The following is a 22,369-nucleotide window of genomic DNA, read 5'->3' on the forward strand; positions in this document are numbered from 1 at the left end:
ACTCCCCTTGAATCTCGACCTCAAGTATGACCACCACCACGATTATACATGGGTCCACCACCACCACTACGGTCATATACCGGTCCACTACTACCACTACGACCATATTAGCTCCCCAAGCTCCACCTCTAACACTACAAAGGCTGATCTATCAAAAACACTAAAATTCTCAATAGATCCAATAGAAATCCTCTTAATTCGAGCTAACACCTCTTCTAAGGAAGGGAGAGTTGATCCTCTTAGCATATGTGCCCGCACTGGTTCATATTCAGACTTCACCCCCACCAAAATTCTGGTCACATCTAGTTGTTCTCTCTGTTGTTGCTGAATTTTAACATCAAAGGTGAGGGGGCGATACACATTCAGCTCATTACGAAGATTTCTCATGCTACCATAGTATTCCTCAAGACTCTGATTACCCTGTTGCAAATTAAAGTATTCTTGATACAGCTGATATACTCTAGTTGTGTTGTCTTGTCCCGAATACAACTTCTTAGCATGGTCCCGCACTTCCTTGGTAGTATCGAGAAACATGAAATTCATACTAACCTTGAGTTCCATATTGTTCCATAACCATGGAATAATCTGTGCATCTTCTTGTTCCCAGTCACCATACTCATGAGATTCAGTAGAGGGTTTTTCCTCCCTTGTGTGTTTCACTTTCTTCTTTGCTTTAGGAAAGACTTCTACAGATTTCGCCCAAGGTACATAATTTTCTCCATTCAACTTGATAGAGGTCATCTGAACATTCAGGTAGTCAGTAGGAACCATCACACTAGTTTCACCATCACTGTTGTCTCCCATGGCTGAAAAAATCACACTAGTTTCACCATCACTGTTGTCTCCCATGGCTGAAAAACAGTTTTTTTTTCTTATTACACCTCTCACCACATTGCACACTAAACCACACTGTTCTCAGCAGCTGTTATTGCTGAATTCTTCACTCTCTACACAACCCTACCACACGACTACTTGAAAACTCACCACACTACTCGAAGATCACTCCCCCTTCAAACTACACTGAAATCTGCATAAACCCTTACACACTAAAACCTGAATTTTCACCACACGATCTGGACCAAATCCACCATTTGATTCACAATAAAAACTGCATAAAAATTACTTACCTAATCACCAAAAAATCAAACTGTACTCGACACTCCACTGCATCACTTGAATCAGCCCTCTTCTCTTCATCAATTAGGGGGGCCTTCCTACAAACCACAGCAAACACCCATGAACTGCATGACTGGAGGCATAGAAGCAAGCCTCCAAGGGAAGAGGGTGGTCACTCCTTTTCAGCCCCTTTCCTTATCTCCAACTGATGGCGAAGAAAAAAGAAGAAAACCCTAGACTGGATGCGTGAAAATCAGAATTCTGGGCAGATTCGATTTTCTCAACCTAGCGCTGATACCATATTATAATCCAATCTGCCTTTGAATTCTGTTAGAATAATGACTGTAGAAGTAAGAGAAAGATGAGAAGAAGAAGGATAAGAGAAGAAAATAGAGGAGAGAATCTGGTTCGAACAAGAGAGAATTCTCTCTCTCTAGTCGGCCAGATCAATTTATATGTTTCTATTAAATAATAAAATGACTCCTTTGCCCCTACTTAAGTGAGGACACAACTACTAATAGAACATTACACATCAGCAACTTAAACATTAACATAAACATAAAGACTAAAATACCCCTACACAGTCGACATTAACAAATATTTTTTTTTGATAAATGAAGAATTTATTAATGGAATAAACCACTGTTACAGAATACACTTGGAGAGGTACGAGCTGCAACCTCTCCAACCCACCAAAAAATAAAATGGATTACAATTGAGTCCAATACAGATTTTCCCTATTTGCCCCTTGCTTGGCTAAACAATCAGCCATAGCATTGGTAGATCTCCCTACCCATTGTATTCTAACATCCAAATTCCTCATCAAGCACTTGAATCATTTAAGTTCATTTTTGAAGCACCAAAGTGTAGTCTCTGGTTTTTGTAGCCACCCACAACCACCTGATAATCACCTTCTATTAGTAGCTTCTCCACTCCTAGCTGTACAGAAAACTGTACCCCTTGTAGTGCAGCTACTAATTCTTCCCTCGTGGAGCCCCCCTCACCTAAAGGACCTGAAACAGAAAAGTTACAGAACCATTTACATTCCTTATAACCCCTCCCATCCCAGAAAGACCTGGATTGCCCAGACTACTACCACCAAAGTTTAACTTCATGAATCCTTCAGGTGGGGGTACCCAGCTCATGTGCATCTTTGTCTTCAAAGAGTTGCTTGCCATTTCTAACCAATGCCTCCACAGATCACTAAAAGAGAACTGCCGAAATAAATGCAGCGATTTTAGCCACACTATAGCCCTGTATAGGATACACTCCAGATCTTGTTGGCTTCGCACCTTCTCTTGGAATATTCTAGCATTCCTTTCTTCCCACACTGTCCAAAGCAAAGCTTCTCTTGCAACCCTCCACATTATTCTTCCTCTTCGATGGCGCTAAACAAAGGTAGAAGGGTCAAAAAGCCTGCTTACATCTGCTGACCTATTCCACCTGCATTCAAAAATCCAGAAGAGCAAATCCCACAACTCTGCTGTAACAGTACAGGAAATTGGTAAATTGTTGCAGGCCTCACCAAAGGATTTGCAAAAAGTACACCAATTGGGTGAGAGGCAGAGAGAGGGCCTTCTCCTTTGTAGATTATCCAAGGTATTTACTTTCCCATGAAACACTTCCCAACAGAAAGCCAAGACCTTAGTGGGGACAAGCTTACACTAAACCTCCTTAAAGGGAAAGAAATAGAATATAGTGGACGACACAGGGCCTTGAAGAGAGAAGCACAAGAAAAATTACCTGAGCTATTTGAATATTCATCCCATAAAAGATGATGAATAGGCTAATAACCCTTTTCTTTTGGACCCAAATACTCCTCCAATATTCCAAAGTCCAAACAAATAAGCGAAGTAAAAAGTCAATAGTATATTGAATCCAAACAAATGAGTAACGAACAACATACTATAGATTCCATGCATCAAAAAGTATAAATAAAATGTAATATTACAACTACAGCATATGATAAGGTACTTGAATTGTCCTTTCCACCTAGGCATTACTAAAGTGCCTGCCTAGGCTTAGCCTTGAAAACCATGATATACACAAAAGGAAAAGAAAGAGTCTTCTTGTCAACATACCATGGTCTGTGATGGTATTGCTTCTAGAGAACTCATGTTTTTGGCTCCGTTTTGGATCTGACCGTACAATACTCAATTTCTTTCCTAGCAGTTGTTTTTTGTTCTTTGATACAGCCGCCACAAGATGTGTTTCATCAGAGAAATCAATGTACGCCAGTCCCTTTACAAATTCAAATAATCAGAATATCTGTTAGAAAGATTAAATATGGAGAAACTTGTACAAAGTCAACATCATTGTATAGTTCATTCAACCACTGACAATCAAATGTCTCTGTCAGGCATTTTGTCGAAGGTCATTTTGCAACTTAAAGTCAAAAGCCATACTTCTACAATGTGATAAATAGCATATAGAACAGATAGCATTGACTCTGGGCTGCATGCAGTTCCAGACCAGAAATCCAAAAAAAAAAAAAAGAGCAAGAAAACTGATTCAAATAAATGATTCCATAAGCATAAAAATTGGTCATATTCAATGAGTCATATCATTCCCGCTAACAAAAGACCTAGTACAGTTAAAAGGATCTAGAGGCATTTAGAAAAAACCATATAGAATGCAGGTCAAAGCATTAGAAAAGAACTTCAAAGAATTGGATCAAAGATGATGCATCAATAAGAAAACGGAAAGGAACAACAAAATAGAATAGTGGAAATTGATTTTATCGAATCTTCAGAAACAAATGAAAAAGGACAAAAAGGCAAACAAAACAAATTTCCAAACAACAAATAAATAGGCAAAGACAATCTGCAGCTCAGAATTAATGAAAAATAAAGACATTATTGAGAATTTTTTTATCAGCAGACATTATTGAGAAATTGAGAATGCACAATGACCGATCTCTACATGGTACTTGTACAGCTGTAATATTAAGGGCTCCTTTATGATCTCCACCAATGGTGTCTTTATGTGATATCATGTTCTCAAACATGTATACAAACATTAATAATGGGACAGTCACATTCTTTAAATTGCAATTCTTCCAACCAGTGACAAAAATTAAATAAACAAATGCAGGCTGTTCACATTCTCAAAAATTGAGAGCTTCTAATGAGTAGCTTTGGACCATACATAAAGTTGCTTTGGCATGTTGAAGAAATTTACAGCTTCTTGGCCAGCAAGCTATCAAGGTTGGTTGGTTCATAGCAAAGAAAACCAGTTTGTAGCTTCAAATCATAGTTGTCAAAGTGACGCCTAGGTGAGTAAGAACTTTTTCATGTTCGCCTCGCCCAATGAATTAACTCATTAAATGCATTACCTAGGAAACAAGGCAAGCACCTAGTTGTAAGGTGGACGCTTATAACTTGTTCAAATTACTTGGAATCTTTTGTTTATTTGTCCTTGCCATTTATTGGTTAGTTCTACTAGTTACAATAGAAACTGTTATACATAATCATTTTTCATTTTTCACTTATGAGAATGCTAAAAAGTAACAACAGGACAGTTGATCATTCAGTTGGCTAGTAGGGTTTTTCACAGCACAACAAAGAGGCAAGACTGCAAGAGCTTAGAGCTGGTTCGTTTCACTCTCAGTCTCTCACACAGTCACGCATACAGCTTGTTGAAGGCATTTTTTTAATCCAAATAATATTAATAATTTAATAACCCAATTACCCAAATAAGTGGGTTAGCTAGTCTGCTAGCCAAATCATCAAAACTATAAAAAAGTATCCCGTATGGGAGTTCCCTCTCTTTAAGTGGGAGGGACAGGTGTCCTTCACCTAGGAGGAGGAGGAAGTTACATAATTACCCCACTCCCTATTTAAGCTCCTTAAGGGGAAGCTAGAGGCTCTGACTCTCTTCGGAGAAAACTATCTCAAGAGATTCTTAAGAAAAGCTAAGATAAAGAGAGAAGAAAATATTAGTGCTCAAGGGAAGACAGGGAAGGAAAACAAGTCTCACTAATACAGGTAGGAAAAGAAAAGTCCTCTTCATGAATACTTCCTATATATGTGAAGAAAAGAGTGAGAAGGAAATCTTCTTTGTATCAAAAAGAAAAGAGAGAAATGTATTGTTGAATAGTTTTTCAATTATATTTTCCTTTTTTTTCTTCTCATTCTTGTACACTTAATGTAAAAGAAACGCAAATGAAAAGTTCTTTAAGTACTGTATTGTTCTTTTCTTTTGTTCTATGCATTCATTTCTCCAAGTCAGAATCAAGAGGTGTTCTCTACTTTCTTGTGAAGATGTAATTAAGGAGAACGATCCACATGATTACCTGAATGGGCCTTACCCAAAATGATAAAAACTCAATCACTTGATTGAGTGAATTATGTTGCATGAGAATTTATTAAAATTTTCACACCAACACAACTGCAGGTGCAAGAACCAAACAAGTGTGATTTCTCTCTTGTCTTCTTCTCTGTTTCTTTTCTTTATGTTGATTTAGAACAAGAGCTACACCCCATTTTCTTCCTATTCTTTTTTTGAATCTTTTCTCAAGCTTTCTGAATTGATTTCTTGGACAAAAACAGGGGCTCCATCCCCTTCTTTTTTATTAACCTACACTCCTTCAGTTCTTTTAAGTTCTAGCTCCAAACTCGAATATTATGTTTTGCATACATGACTACAAGAACCACAAGCATAAAAGTTAGTTTAGAGGTGTTGTGAGGATTATTTAATTGTTATTTTATAGTTCCTGTTAGTGGGTTGCCCGCTTAAGATGCTGTAAGTTATTTTCTTTTTTTTCTTATTAGTTTGTTTCTAGGGAGTGCCTCCAGGGGCATACTTGTAATTTCCATTCTTTTTATATTAAGTTAATATAAATAATGAACTGGTGGCAGCCAGAAGAAGGTTTTTCTTTTTCTCTCAATCGTATCTTCCTCTTCTTCTCTTTCTCTCTCTCTCCATGAATGATTACAAGAGGTTTATAGGTTTATATTTAAAACAAAAAAGAAGAAAAAAAACTTGCACAAGAGGGATAGAGGTCTCTAGGCTTCCTATTTTTATATTTCATTGCCCTAGGTGAGGCCTAGGCACCTGCCTGAGCACCTCATGGTTGCCCATGAACCATGAAGAAGAATCATATGTGAAGCCACTAAAACTAACAACTAAATGCGGGTAGCAAGTTGGATATTGATACTGAAGTTATGTACATAACACAAATAGCTAGAACAAGATACAAAATATCCACTAACCAAATCTTTGCCCACCGCTTCAAGTGCATGCAACATTCAAATAATGAGTATTAAACCATTTCTTCACCCCACTTTTTCTCCCCTAAATATTCGCTACATATAAACTGTTGCAAGTCTTTGTTATTATTTCTTCCCTCTTTTCTCTCCCCAAAAAAAACCAAGAATCCTGGGCATACTGAAACCAAAAAGTACACTTAAATTTAAAATTTGGATCAACAAACACAAAGTATACATATGGCATGTGGTGCAGCTCTTGACAATCAAAAATGAAACCATAAATTGGGCATTAGAATCTTATGGCAATGGTTTTTGGCTATGGCTAATCAACATGTATCACCCCCCCCCACACACACACACACCTGATTTTCTATTGAACTTGTTCCTCAATCTAGAACACACAGTGATTCAGATTGGTGATCTAGGTCCCGTAATGGATGAAACACATACACACACAGAAAAAAGAGAGAGAGAGAGAGTAGATTTTCCATAGAACTTGTCAATCTGGATCACACAGTGATCTGGATTCACAATCTAGGCGTCACACAAAGAAGAGAGAAAGGGGGGGAGAGGGAGGGAGGGAGAGAGAGAGAGAGAGAGACCCTTGATTTTCCATTGAACTTGTTTCTCAATATACGAATAGCAGTAACTCCACCAACATCACTGAAAAACTCACGTAGGTGTTCCTCCTTGGCCTGCGCAAGGTGTTAAAGTTAGTATCATACAGTTTAATGTCAGTACCAAATAACCATGTTTTGCAGTGAGAGAAAGCAACTTGCCTCAAAACTGATGTTTGAAACAAACACAGTGCACTGATCTCTGTACTTCGTGTTCTTTGATGTAGAACCATTGATCCTTTGTTCATCTGTGGATTTGGGTTTGTTGGTCTTGTCATCAATAAATTTCACATCATCTTCTTCTGCTGACTTCTTTGTTGTATCTTCTGCCAATACTCCCTTTGAGTGATATGCTGCATCTTTCTGCAGCTTTGGTTGAGGTTGTTCATCTGTTAATCTTGTACCTGATTTTCTTTTTTGGGAAACAACTTTTGCAGGAATCTCTTTCACAGTTGTAATAGAAACACTCTTGGATTCCTGTTGTGCTCTAAATAATCGAAGCTCTTCAAGGCGTGGAGTCACCTGAGGAAGAAAAGGATAGAAGTTATGAACTGACTGAATTTAAACGAAAAAGAAATCACCACCCTTTTCAGTTCAGATTCTCCAGCATGAATATCTGGAAGCAATATCAAGGAAATAAACTACAGATTCAATGTAGCATTATTACTTCATTAACAAAATTACATCATTTCCCATGGCATAAACAACTATATTTTCTCATGTTGCAACAATTTCCAGTTTATAAAGAAAAATATCAGTGTTACACAACAACAATTCCTAAACCAGCCAAATTATCTTAGTTACATTACATTTAGCATGACCCAAATATCGAAGTATTTGGCTTAAACCTTAAGATTGAAACCCGGTGTCAGGATTCAGGATATTCCATATCTGCATTCCTTACCAATTTCCTATCTTTAGTCCCTTAACTAGGTAATGTTAAACAGTTCAGTTCCACTAATTAGGTATTCCTAATCCCAAAACAGAAATACAAGCATATTTACATGTCTTGCACATGTTTCAATTATTAACCTTTCAATGGACTTAACATAATGGCACAAATTTTATGGAGTAACAAAAATATTTACATTAATATAACTGTATAAATAAAATAATAGGGGCCTGAATTAGGGCCAAGTAGGTACCTTAAAGTACAAGCATTATAGCCTTCCCAATAAGGGAAAGAAGCAATTTTTAACAACAAAGATAACTACATTTATAGGCACTCATAATTCCCTCAAATGATTTCATTTCTGATCCTGTCCATCCTAATTTTCCCATTCATCCATTTCGACATTCGCATTTCTGCCACACCCATATTTTTTGGACATGTTTCTTGTCTGCCCAATTTCCCCACTCATCCAATAGGATTCGCATTTCTGTCCTTCCTAATTTTCCTTTGCATCCTGCTCTAATTCTTCAGGCAATATCCTATTCAATCTCTCCTTTGTTGGGAATTATGAAACAAGGTAATGGAAGAGGTCACATTCAGTTATTTCTTGATCCACAATCTTAGGTGCACCCTGATTTCTACTCTTATTTTTAACTTGGTCATTAAAAATAATTAATGCCGACTGCACAATTTCTGTTAATGGTCACTAACAGTCACCTGATAGTTTAAAAGAGATGGTAAAAGGTGAAGACTTCTAGATAAGTTTAAAAGAGATGGCAAAAGCTGAAGAGTTTTAGATAATAATACTTAATTTACATTGTATATATTCTAATTTAGTCCTATTTATTTTAAAACCTCCAGTTTCTAAGATATTTGTCAATAAACTTGATTTAGCATTTAGCCCTTTGTTGGTTTCATCAATTAATACTATATCATCAGAAAACAAGCACCATAGGACCTCCTCCTGAATAATTCACCCACGAGTAGTGCAAATAAATGATGACTTCATGCTGAGCCATAGTGAAGACCTATGGTTTTAATAATTGTACTTGACTGTGTAGCATAATATTATGCTTGTCTTAATTTGCTTGAAGATAGATTACTAAATTTATTGATGAAGACTGTTCGAAGAGCTAAGATAGAATTGGAGATTGACCTTGAAGATCAGGGAAGCAAAGCTACCGTTGGTGTTGCTAGTTGGTACCAAGTCTTTGAAATGGTTTGGAAGTTTTCTAGAAGTGGGCTCTTCCAGTAGGGAGAAGGATCTGAAAAGAATGTTGGTGGAAGAACAAAGAAAATATATTGTGGAAACAAGAAGAAACACAGCAGGACGTTTCATAACTTTACAAGAGTTTTATGATCTGGGAAAGATGCAGATGGTCTGTTTTCCAGAAGGTAGGAATGGTCAAGGCTGGAAGTAAATTTACGACATAGTACAGGAGATTCTGAAATTATGGGTTGAGGATTCACCACAGCCAAGGTTCTGTGAAATGAAGTTGGGAGATGTTCTCAGTGACTAGATTCAGGATCAGACTCAGGACGGCTTTTTTGGTTGTGAATCCTAATGGTAACTGAAAAATAACAGTGAATGTTGGGAAATAGTTAATTGACATTGTAGAGAAACTGATGTGGGCCCCACAGCTGTGAGGCCACTCTATCCGTAGGGTAGAATGTACCTAGTCTATTTGTTATGTTTTCTGTTATTCTAGTTCTGTTATTCGAGTTGTTATTTACTTTTCAGTTTTATACTGTTAAGTGTTATGACGTAAACACCAAGGGCAGATGTGTCCTTTCCTGTAACTAGCATAACATATAAATATTAAGTTGAAGTGGCGGCGGCAGATAATTCAGAATCTGTCCTTCCTTTCAAACCTGTGTTCTACTGCTCTCTCACTAATCTTTCTCCTCTTTCTTCTTCACTTTCTCTTCTGTTCGAACCTGAAATTCCAAGACTGATAGCAGTCTTGATCATCTTCATGGTATCAGAGCCAAGTTAGGGTTTCCTATGTGAGTCTAATACCAGCCGACCACATGAGAATCTCCTAGGACTAGAAGCTGACAAGGTGGAGTTTGCAGACTGATTCTTGGAGATCGCCAGAAGTGCTAGCAGCTGTTGGAAGTTTTGTTATGGTTGCAGAGTATTGGTGGTCAGGAAGGATCAGAGAAGACTAGGGTTCGGGTAACCCTAGAAGGCAGCGAACAATTCTTTTCTTGTAAGTCATTTAAGTTTCTAAGAAAAGATAGGTTGGACCTATCTGGAGAGGAAGGCTGAACCATTCTAGGTTTTCATCTCTTCGATTCATTAGGGTTTTACAGCAAACCCTACTGTTCTGCTGTAATTAAAACCCTACTGTTTTACACTTCGATTCACTAGGGTTTTACAGAAAACCCTACTGTTCTGCTGTGATTAAAACCCTACTGGTTTACACCGAACTGTTTCAGCCTCGTTTCTTTCTGCACTAGAGTTTGAAAGTGATCTTGCAGCAAGCCCTAGTGCTGGACTGAATCTTGTGATCTACCTAGAGCTGTCCTCAAGTTTATTGTTGGCATTGATCAGATTCTAGGGTTTCATATTAACCTTACTGCAAGTCTATCTATACAGTACTGATTAGATTGTGCAACTGAATTGATCATTTTAAGGATTGATTAAAACCCTAATTCGGCAAAGGCAAATCAGACCTTCTTCTAAGCTGTTTTTCAGAGTATTTTGGGGTTTTCGAACTCTCTTAAAGGGGTTAGAGCTCTACGGACAGCCAATGTTGTGTTTGTTAGTTGATTTCAGATCAGAGTTATCCCAGTTGTGCACATACACTGTGAATACAGATCAGGCCTATACTGTTTTTGGTTGTGATTGGTAGTCTAAGTGCTGTTTTAAGACTTGACCGAGATGGAATTTAAAAATCAAGCAGAAGGCAGCTTTGGGAGCATCAGTTATGGTAGTGTTTCTGAGATGAATGGTCAGATTACAACCGTAAATTCAGATACTCTAGCTTCAGCCTACCATGCCTCAGCTCCAGGTACTACTGAACCTTGTTGGGTAATAGATTCAGGTGCATCCGACCACATGACTAGCTTGCCTTCACTGTTTACCTCTTACCATTTGTCATCTGGTAGGGATAGAGTATCTATTGCTGATGGCTCCCTGGTTCCTATTTCTAGGAAGGGGGACATTAAGTTATCAGATACGATCTCTTTGTCTTCTGTCTTACATGTTCCTAAGCTTGATACTAACCTCCTTTCAGTCAATAGTATTACCAAACACATGAACTACTCAGTAACTTTCTTCCCTGACCGGTGTGTTTTTCAGGACCTAGAGACGAAGAAGGTGATTGGAACTGGCCGTGAGACGAATGGGATCTATCTGCTCGGGGAGAGTTCTCGTCGGGAAGAGTCAGTGGGTAAGAGGCCACTTGTTTCCCAGAGTGTGAGTTCGGTTATGCTTTGGCATAACCGATTGGGTCATTTGTCTTTTCGGTCCTTAAATAGTCTGTTTCCTCCTTTGTTCGAGTCTGTTGAGTTGTCCCAGTTGCAATGTGAAAGTTGTGAGTTGCTAAACATTGTAGAAACTCTTATTCATTGAGTAATAAAAGGAGTAATCTTCCTTTTGATCTTGTGCATACGGATGTTTGGGGGCCATATCACATTCCTTCTATGGGTGGGTATAGATATTTTTTGTTATTTGTTTATGACTATACCCGGTTTTCTTGGGTTTATCTTATGCGTTCACGAGATGATGTTCCCGCCCTGACCCAAAACTTTCACCAAATGATCCTAACCCAGTTTGATGCCAAGATTAAAGTTCTTAGATCTGATAATGCAAAGGAGTACTTTGCTAAGTCATTGGCATCTTACCTTCTTACTCATGGGGTTATCCATCAGAGCTCTTGCCCTCATACACCTCAGCAGAATGAGGTTGCAGAAAGGAAGAATAGACACATCTTGGAGGTGGCTAGAAGTCTTAGGTTTACCTCCAATGTCCCAACTCGATTCTGGGGTGATGCTATCCTCACGGTGGTATATCTTATTAATCAGATTCCTTCCCGGGTTCCTGATTTGTGATCTCCTTTTTCCCTTCTATACCCACATGAGGAGTTGTTTTCTATTCCCCTTAAGACATTCGGTTGTACCTGCTTTGTTCAGCTTCTCGGACCCCATCACTCCAAGTTTGAACCCAAGGCCTCCAAATGCATTTTCCTTGGTTATGCACGAACTCAAAAGGGGTATTGCTGCTATGATCCTGTCCCAGGGAGGAAGTTCGTCTCCATGGATGTCACTTTCTTTGAGGAGACACCCTATTATCTTCGGGTTTCTCCTCAGGGGAGAGCAATGAGAGTAGGGGTTTAAGTCCTTGTCTTCAGGGGGAGAGCAGTGAGAGTAGGGGCTTAGGTCCATGTCTTCAGGGGGAGAGCAATGAGAGTGGGGTAGTTCCTTTACCTATTCCATTGGGTGATGGAAGCTGCAATGGTGAGGGTGGCCAGAGGGATGAGGAGTTGAGAGGGAGCTGCAATGGTGAGGGTGGTCAAAGGGATGAGGATTTGAGGGTCTATCACAGGCGGTGTAGGCAAGTTGATCCCGATCATCAGCAGTCCAGGCCAACTCCAATCTCATCTGTGGATCTAGGTCTAGGCATTACAGTCCCAAGACCCATAGAGACTTCTTCTATTGTTGCCATTTCACCTCCTACAGATGACCTTGATCTTCCGATTGCAGTCCGTAAAGGGAAACGACATTGTACCACATCTACAGCCCACTGTATTTCCCATTTTTTATCCTATGATCGCCTATCTCCTACCTACAGGTCCTACCTTAGTTCCATTTCCAATGTCCCTATTCCAAGAACAGTGCAAGAGGCCCCTATCAGTCCCGGAGTGGAGAGGTGCATTGCAAGTTGAAATGGATGCCCTGTTGAAAAATAATACCTAGGAGCTAGTTGACTTGCCCAAAGGAAAGAAACCAATTGGATGCAGATGGGTATTTACTGTAAAGCACAATGCGGATGGTTCCATTGAGAGGTACAAAGCTCGGCTAGTTGCAAAAGGGCTCACTCAGACTTATGGCATAGATTACTTGGAGACATTTGCCCCGGTAGCCAAGATGACCACCATTCGGGTTCTATTATCTCCTACAGCAAGCCACACTTGGCCTTTGTACCAAATGGATGTTAAAAATGCCTTCCTGAATGGGGACTTGTAGGAAGAGGTTTACATGCAGTTGCCTCCTGGATACTATGATACAGAGACAGGTAAGGTCTGTCAGCTCAATAAGGCATTGTATAGTTTGAAGCAGTCACCTAGAGCTTGGTTCGACAGATTCAGACTAGCTCTTGGGAAGTTCGGTTATGTACAGGCTCAGTCAGATCATACACTGTTTATCAAGAGGGTGGAGTCTTCACTGACACTACTTGCAGTATATGTTGATGATATTGTGGTAACAGGAAATGATAGCCATGAGATTGAGTCCCTCAAACAGCTGCTTCATCAAGAGTTTGAGGTGAAAGATCTGGGTCCACTACGGTATTTTTTGGGTATTGAGGTTGCTAGATCTAAACAGGGGATCTTTGTCTCACAGAGGAAATATGTTTTAGATCTGTTAGCTGAAGCTGGAAAGCTGGGTGTCAAACCTGCAGATACACCCTTTGAACAGAACCATAGGATTAGTGCAGAGAGTGGAGAGCTGCTTGAAGACAAAGTTATGTTCCAGCGGTTAGTGGGAAAGCTCCTATATTTGTGCCTCACTCGGCTAGATATCAATTATGCAGTTAGTGTTGTCAGTCAGTACATGCATTCTCCTAGATCCACGCACCTTCTAGCAGTAGAAAGAATACTAGAATACTTGAAGAGATGCCCGAGTAGAGGTATACTGTTCAAGAACAATAACCACATGAAGGTGGAGGTCTATACAGATGTCGATTGGGCTGGGAGTGTTGATGACAGGCGGTCTACCTCAGGATGCTGTGCCCTTGTGGGAGGAAACCTTGTCTCCTGGAGAAGTAAGAAACAGAGTGTTGTCTCCCGGTCTAGTGCTGAAGCAGAATACAGGTCCATGGCCAACGGAGTGGCTGAAATCCTATGGCTAAGATCTCTACTTGAGGAGTTGGGTATTGAGTATGAGAAGCCTCTAATGTTGTATTGTGATAATCAAGCAGCCATTAATATAGCACATAATCTACTGCAGCATGATAGAACCAAACACATTGAAATTGACCGGCATTTTGTACGAGAGAGGGTCTCATCTCAAGAAGTATGCCTCCCTTACATCACTTCCAGTATGCAACTAGCAGATATCCTCACTAAAGCCATATCAAGAAAGAAGCTAGAAGCGGATCTATCCAAGTTGGGAATGATAAACATTTACTCCCAACTTGAGGGGGAGTGTAGAGAAACTGATGTGGGCCCCACAGCTGTGGAGCCACTCTATCCGTAGGGTAGAATGTACCTAGTCTATTTGTTATGTTTTTCTATTATTCTAGTTCTGTTATTTGAGTTGTTATTTACTTTTCAGTTTTATATTGTTAAGTGTTATGACGTAAACACCAAGGGCAGATGTGTCCTTTCCTGTAACTAGCATAACATATAAAATTAAGTTGAAGTGGCGGCAGCAGATAATTCAGAATCTGTCCTTCCTTTCAAACCTGTGTTCTACTGCTCTCTCACTAATCTTTCTCCTCTTTCTTCTTCACTTTCTCTTCTGTTCGAACCTGAAATTCCAAGACTGATAGCAGTCTTGATCATCTTCAGACATATTAAGGAATATAAAAGGTATGGTCAATTTAACTCCCTTCGAGAAAAGAAAAGCTTTACTTGATCTGGTGGAGGATAAAATTGAAGTTGCAGCTCTGAGCTTCCAGACTGAGTTTGAGGCAATATCAAATTGGTGTCCCGGCTCTAAAACAAGACATTTTGATTTAGAGGATGGTGTAGTATTGAGAGTGATTGGTTTGCCGTTTCACCTTTAGAAGCAGGAGTTATTTGAGTCAATTGCATTAGCTTGTAATGGGTGTTTAGATCATTAGATGGACCTTCAGTTTGAATTTACACTCTGCCGCAGTGCAGCTTAACACTGTAAAACCAGATGACATTCCAAAAAAAATCAATTTGTTGGCCAGTGATACTTCGTACAGCATCTGGCTAGCAACCTCAATTGAAGCCACTCTGTGGAAGGATGCTTGCAGGGTGGAAGACAAAAGAGTGGAAAATTTGGTGCTATGTGGCAAAAATCATGTGCACATCGTGAATGATAGAACCCTATTCCCAAAAGTGGTTATACAAAAGCTAAAGCTATCGAAAGCAGTGGACAAGGAAGAAGAAATGCTAATCTCTTTGCATGAAGAAGGATTGGCATGTAACAGATTTCCTGTCGCAGCTTCGACGAATAGGGGAAACACCATTAATGACTCCTCCGTCAAAATCGAACTTAGAAGGCCAAGAGGGAAAGGCCGAGTGGGTGTTTGAAAATGTAACGAGTAAATCGAGTAAATTGATCCCCTATTCCCATAGTGCTGGGTAGAATCAACTTAGGCTCGAGGTTTAATGGGGGTGGGCCCAGAGCTTGGACCCATATTGATAAAAAAAATTATGGACTGGTAACATATGGGTTGAAGGTTTTAGAGATTGTTTCAAATATTTCACTTAAAAATCATGTGAGCAGAATAAGCCATGTTACTTCAATAGATCCAATGTATGGTCTATCTCTGTCTCACTGTGAGGGGCACAACGGAAAGAAAGAGGAGAAGCATCATTTCAAGAAAGGTAAGACAACCCTGCGTTTCAGGAATTAAAGTGGCCACAAAATTTCTGGCCCTAAGAGGAACTTCAAAAGCAACAATTTGAAAAATAGGAAAGGTGATGGGAATGGCTGGTGACAATGTTTAACCAAGAAAATAGTGTGATCAGTTTGAATCCTGGACAGGAAAGTCTTCCTTCGAACGATGGACCTCTTCAAGAGGCACTCTGGATCTGCTACCCACACTGTTCCAACATCCCTACCAATAGAACACCACTTCCGTGTATTAAGAACATCTTCGCATGAATGGAAAGGAGATATTCCCAATATGCAGCTGTAATATCCCATGGGTAAGGATGAGGGAACAGCTTGTGGGTAGCAGATTCGAGCCCTTCAAGAGGCCAAAGCAATGGAGAGTTAGTCTTTCTCTGCTGATCTGGAGGTTGTGGGTGTCAACTGTGGGAAAGAAAAAATCCAGAAATTTTTTACAGCATCAGAAGGGATGGAGCAAGAGCACACTCTGGTTGTTTGCGGCAGAGAGGTAGGGTCTGTTCTTCCCTTGTCTATGGTTGAGAAAGAGACAGTTCCAGAAAATTGAGTTGTTAGGGGTGAAGTTTGTTCATGGGACCTTGATGCAGTCTCTCTTTCAGATGTTTCTTTGGCCACAGTACAAAGTTCTGACACCTCTGAGGGGGTTGTGGTAAGTACTCAAGCAGGTAAGAGTTTTGAGAAAAAATAGGTAGTTCTCTTAGAAGTCATAGTGGGGGAATTAGGAAGAGACTGGGCATCTAATTCACATAACCAAAGTCTTTTCCAGGATGAAAGATGGGCTCATAAGTGCAGCCCCAAGCAAAAAATTCATGAGTGTATAGAAGGAAAAAATTGATAGACAAAAATTGCTTGCTCAGAGACACTATTGTTGAGAATAGGGGTGATCATGAAAAACCAAACCGAACCAGTGAGACTGAACCAAAAATTCCAGTTGACCAAACTAACTGGTATGTATATATCTATCTATATATATATATATATATATAATATACTACTTATTATTTATAATATAATATTTTATATTTATTAATATAATACTATGAAAATCAAAAAACTGAAAAACCGACAAACCAAGCAGATGGTTAATCGAACCATTCAACCGGTTAACCAATTGGCTTTGGTTCGGTTTCGGTTACCAATTTTCCAAAAACCAGTGCTACTGGTTCAGTTCAGAAAAGGTTCATGGTTCGGTTAACTGAATCGTGAGAACCCCTAGTTGAGAATCTATCGAGCTATTTTCTAGTTCGTGGTGATAAGGGAGATAAGTCAGAAGTTTTTACTGAAGAGGTTTTGGCAAAAGAAGGTGTGCAGTTGGGGGAAGAGGATGTTTCAGAAGTTGTTGAAGCTTAAGAGAAAGGAGTAGAGTTGGATACAGTTCAAAAAATTGAGCAAAAAGTGGATGTGGAAAAGGTGGTGGAAACTAGAAGAGAGTTTCGGGATTCAAAACCCACAATACCAATTGAATGATGAAAGGCCTCAGATGGGTGACAGTTTTGAGTCTTTTGCTTAGGGAGATGTTCTGTTGGTTGGGCATTTTTGTGGTGTTTAATGAGGGTTGTTGCATGCCTTACAAGCAAGGCATTTTTCTGAGGAATAAAAGTAAAAAGATTTTTCTTTTGCTCAGGCTTGAGAGTTGGTGCTCTCATGGGTGCTTTCTCATTCTTAGTGGGTGATATCTTATCACCACTATTATACCTTTTTCTTTTCTTAATAAAATTACCTCTTTATTTATTACCAAAAAATATTATGCATGGCTAAGAAATCCAGTACTCCGTTTATTTCATTTCTCATTCTCGGTGGGTTGTCATGCCAAACCACTCAGTTGCAACTGTCTAGTTATTTCATTTCGGTGTACCTTGTTCTTGACTGTTTATTATACATTTTTCTACCATCCATTCATTTGAATAGACTACCATACGCATCTAAATTTCCAAAAGTAATTACATCATTAAATAATATCCATCTCAAGAAAGCAATGCTAAAAGATACCGAAGAGAAAACCATAAAACTAATATGGCAGAAATTCTAAATGAGGCAGAAACTCTAAAGTTTCTTTTTTATATATCTTCAACAGAAAAACTCTAAATAAGGCTTGGACTAGAACATTACCTTCCTTACAGCAAGGTCAAAATCTTCCAAAGAGCCAAACTCCCTCTCAAAGCGCAACCAAGAATGACATATGTCCTGAATAAATTTTTATATTAGGAAAGGAAGATATCATCTAAGCCATAATACAGTACATATCACTTCAAGAACAAAACCATGAAAAGATGAAGTTTGTTAAAATGTATACAGCTATACAAATGGATCACTAGGCATACGGTATAACTTCAGTATCATCTCCTGTCTCTTTGTTCTTAGCGTTCTTCTATGGCAGATAACAAAATTCAATTCTGACACTTGAAGGAGCATTAATTGGTTAGGGCATTTGAAACAATTCATTCAATTCAGTCAAACCTTTTACTCTTTTTCTTTCTTTTTCTTTGATTTCTATCATGAAAGAATAATTCATTACCAAAGATTGCAAAACCACTTTTACAATATGCAAAAAGAAGAACAGGGTAGAATGTATTGTTTTTTGATAGAATAACATAGTATGGTTCTCTGCAAACAAACAGAAAAAAAAAGTCAAACCTTTTACTCTTTTTCTTTCTTTTTCTTTGATTTCTATCATGAAAGAATAATTCATTACCAAAGATTGCAAAACCACTTTTACAACAAGCAAAAAGAAAAGGGTAGAATGTTTTATTTTTTGATAGGATAACAGAGTATTATGTTTCTCTGCAAACAAACAAAAAATACATACATATGTATGTATATGTATGTATAAGAGCTTGACACATCAATAAATAAGATAATACATAATACATATATTATGATTAGGAGGCTAAAATTTGATGGAGATTTTAAGTGAACATGACTGGATGTTCAAGGTCAGCAAATATCATTTTTCACACTATGTACCGAGCAGTTATGAACTTGGATTTTTTTTAAGTTTGTTAAGAATTTATGTATTGAGTAGGTGCATGGACTTTGGGCAATTTAGACGTTAACATGTTTAAAAAAGGTATGATTGTCTTGGTCTATCTTTGGGACCCAACTCCTCCTTTGTCTCCTTGTGGGATCCAGTTGTGAAAGAGATATCAAATCAAGCTATCCTCCCGTAATGCTAGATAGCTGTCAAAGAGAGGGAAGCTAACTCTAATTAAAAACATCCTTTATAGTCTTCCAAGCCATTTACTTTCTTTATTTAATATCCCTTCAAAAGTAGCATGTAGTTCGAAAATAATTCAAAGAGACATCCTCTAGAAAGGATGGAAAGATGACAAGGAAATCCAGCTCATTGGCTGGGCCAAGACATGCTCCCGAAAACAGAATGGTGGCCTCGGTCTTTACCAGATCATGAAAAATGAAGACAGCTCTTTTAAGCTGTAGACAAGATGGGCTGAATGGCCCATAGACTGTTTTCTTATTTCTTTTCTTTATGTTCTTTGCTGTAATGGGCCTCAACGTGGGCCTTACTTATGTTATGTCTATTTTAAATTATTCGCCCAGTTAAGGGCCTCTCTGTAATTACTGAAATTAAGTTAATGAAAAGGAATTAGGGTGTAAAAGAGGATAAGAATTCGAAAATCTCTCTCTGAACCCTTATTGCCACCACCTTCTTCTTCCTCTTCTCTCTTCTTGATTCTCTGTTTCTGCTGTTCTCTATCACTTTTCTGCACCATTTTTAACAGTCTGTTTATTTCAGAAGGTTGTTTTTCTTCTTGCTATCAGAGCGGGCTCTCCTTTTCTCTCTTTTCCCCTCTTTCTTCCCATACACAGTGTGTATGGAGAACTGAATCGAATGAATAGTTAAAGAAAATATTTCCAGCCCAATTGCTAGTAGTTTTTGGAGAGAATGAGGCTATCCTTGTCGTCACTTTGACAGTATCAAGTGTGTTGCCCGAAACCCTAATTAACTAGAGAAATCTTCTTGCGGGCCCCACAGGGAGTTTGACCTTGGTGCTCAGTGATTGAAAGACTTCTTGTACTTCATCTTGAAGATTGATTCAAGTTGCTCAATGTTCTGTGAAGTCTACAAGGTGCAGCTAGGTTTTTTCTGTTTCTCTCGAGTTCCGGGTGTGACGCAATTAACAAGTACGGCTACATAGAGGTTGATTCACAACACATTTTTTTCTTGTCTTCATTGATTGTTAATTGAAGTTAGAAGTTACTTTTGGAGTGTTTTAAGAAGATGGATCCTTCAGAAGTTAAAAACAAGCATGTTGTTGAATCCGGATAGGTTCTAGGGGCCTCTGTTGACTCTCTACTGGTTGTGACCACAGTCAAGCTAGATGGAACCAATTATCTAGCATGGTCACAATCAGTAAAAATTCATGTCTGCAGTGGAGACAAGTGGGGGTATATCTCCGAGAGCAAGAAAGCTCCCTCGGAAGATGATCCATCCTATGAAAATGGGTGCAAGAAAATTACACTATAATCGGATGGTTAGTAAATTCAATGCAACCTCAAATCAGTCAACACTATTTATGAATGAATTCAGCAAAGGAAATATGGGACAGTATTGCTGAAACCTATTCTCAGAAACTGAATGTAGCCAGGGCATATAAGCTAAGGAATGATGTGAAAAATTTAAGGCAGGGGGAGAGACCTTTAGTTGTTTATTTCTCAATGCTGAAATCTCTTTGGCAAGAAATTGACTTGATGGAAACTATTGCCTAGGAAAGTACTAATGATGTTGAAACCGTGCACTCTAATGTGTGGGGACCTTACCACTTACCCTATATGGGTGGCTATAAATATTTTATCTTGTTCATTAATGATTTTTCATGATATACTTGGATATTTTTTATGAAGTCCCATTATGAAGTTCCTAGACTTGTGAGGCAGTTCCATGAATTTGTTCTAGCCCAATTTGATACTAGAATCAAAATTTTCGGATCCGACAATGCAAAAGAATATTTTGAAAAAATCCTAACCTATTATCTCATTGATTTGGGGGTTATTCACCAAAGTTCCTGTGTTACGACTCCATAACAGAATGGAGTTGTTGATAGAAAAACCCGGCACATTGTTGAAGTTGCAAGAAGTATCATGTTTGCCTCACATGTCCCTACAAGATTTTGGGGGGACGTTGTCCTCATTGCAACCTACCTAATCAACCGTACGCCATCCAAAGTATTGGGTTTTAAGTCTCCTTCATCCGGGCAAGGACCTTTTTCCTATTCCACTCCGTGTCTTTGGTTGCACTTGTTATGTATACGTTCCAAGTACCCAGAGGCATAAATTTGAACCAAAGGCCCACAAGTGCATTTTCCTTGGTTATGCCTCCACACAAAAGGGTTATTGTTGTTTTGATCCAAAGTTTGGAACCCAACTTATCTCAATGGATGTCACATTTTATGAGTCTTCTTCTTTCTATGATCCTTCTCTAGAGAGGCAGGGTCCAAAGGGGGAGAATTTGTCATAGTTGTTTGCTCTCCCCCTTCCTATCCCAGTTGAGTCTTCTTTTGAGCCTCCTTCTACTTCAAATGAGTTAAGGGAAGAACAGTCATCTTATTCTCCTTCCAATATTCCTATTTCCTGCTCCCTCTTATTTCCTACTGGTCCTCTACTGTTAAGATGGTACCAGAGCAAGTCTACTAGATGTGAGAGCAAATCAAACAAAGTTCTCCCACTTCAACTCGTTGTCTTCATCTGACTGAGAACAAAAAACTGACCTACGACTAGCAAAAAACTTCCTATTTTTTTTCTCTTATCTTTCTTGGTCATGTACCAAGAGAAAATTCAATGAATCTGATCTGCTAAATGTTGTCAGAAATTTGTGAGGTTTAGACCTTTTCTTGGATCGTGTGTGATCCTATACCTATGAAAGGGTTGACTGTAGGACACGGATGACCTGTTATTTCCTAGTTTCATGTGAGCTAAAACAGCTTGTGAAATATGAAAACAAGCAAAATCTACTTATTCAGCAAAGGCACTATGCCAAGATATACCAACTACAAGTTGAACTCTACTTGCAAGCAGGGGGAGAAAAGTCTCTCAGTGTACTACTCAGATCTGACATCAATCTGGAAGCAACTGGATCACTATCAAAATGTGAATAGGAAATGCAATGAAGATGCAAGGGCGTACAAGTCACTTGTTTCTTCTTTTTTTTATCAATAACTTCGAAAAAATTTTCATTAATTAGAAAACTTTAGAATACATTAGGATACAACAAGAAGCTGTGAAAGAAATCAGCTAAGTAAAATGACCCCGGACAGAATTACTAATGTGCCCAAAACATATGTGTTCTTTGAACCCCTTGCTTTGCTAAGCTATCTGCCAAATTGTTGGCAGATTTCCTAACCCATCCCACTTGAATTGACATGTTCCTTGGCATCCATTTAAATCTTCGAAAATCATTCTTCAACTTCCATGACACCCCTTACCCTTTCTACAACCATTTTATCATCGTTTTTGAGTCTCCCTCAACGATTAGTCTGTTAATACCCAACTCTTTATCCTTCTCAACCCCATATGCTGCAGCTAGAAACTCTGCCCTTGCCACATCACTGTCCTCCACAAGACCGGAGTACAAAGCAATAATGAGTCCATTTTCATCTCTAATGGCCCCATGCCTGAAGGGCCTGGGTTACCCACACAACTCCCATCAAAGTTCAGCTTCTTCCAACCATCTGCTAGAGGAGACCAAGCCTCAAAAAACTGTTGTCTCATAGATGATGAGGCAGCAATAAGTCCCCAAACCCTGAAAA

At 38.9% G+C, this 22,369-nt stretch overlaps 1 protein-coding gene across 3 annotated transcripts in view; it reads right to left on the minus strand.

Moving 5' to 3' along the window:
• LOC148853011 (uncharacterized) overlaps nt 1-22,369 on the minus strand; it is a 91,642-nt gene that overhangs the window by 23,366 nt on the left and 45,907 nt on the right. For all 3 annotated transcript variants that reach the window (XR_016099388.1, XM_088945549.1, XM_088945550.1), the window contains 4 exons: nt 17,718-17,792; nt 7,106-7,465; nt 6,929-7,021; nt 3,198-3,357 (listed from right to left, as the gene is read on the minus strand). Coding sequence is in view for 2 of the 3 variants with exons in the window: in XM_088945549.1 (XP_088801675.1) it covers nt 3,198-3,357; nt 6,929-7,021; nt 7,106-7,465; nt 17,718-17,792 (688 nt within the window). In the remaining variant the exon portion in view is untranslated. The remainder of the gene's footprint in view (nt 1-3,197; nt 3,358-6,928; nt 7,022-7,105; nt 7,466-17,717; nt 17,793-22,369) is intronic.

The sequence above is a fragment of the Nelumbo lutea genome, chromosome 5 (assembly GCF_056320005.1).
Source record: "Nelumbo lutea isolate HS-2025 chromosome 5, American lotus-T2T, whole genome shotgun sequence".
NCBI lineage: Eukaryota > Viridiplantae > Streptophyta > Magnoliopsida > Proteales > Nelumbonaceae > Nelumbo > Nelumbo lutea.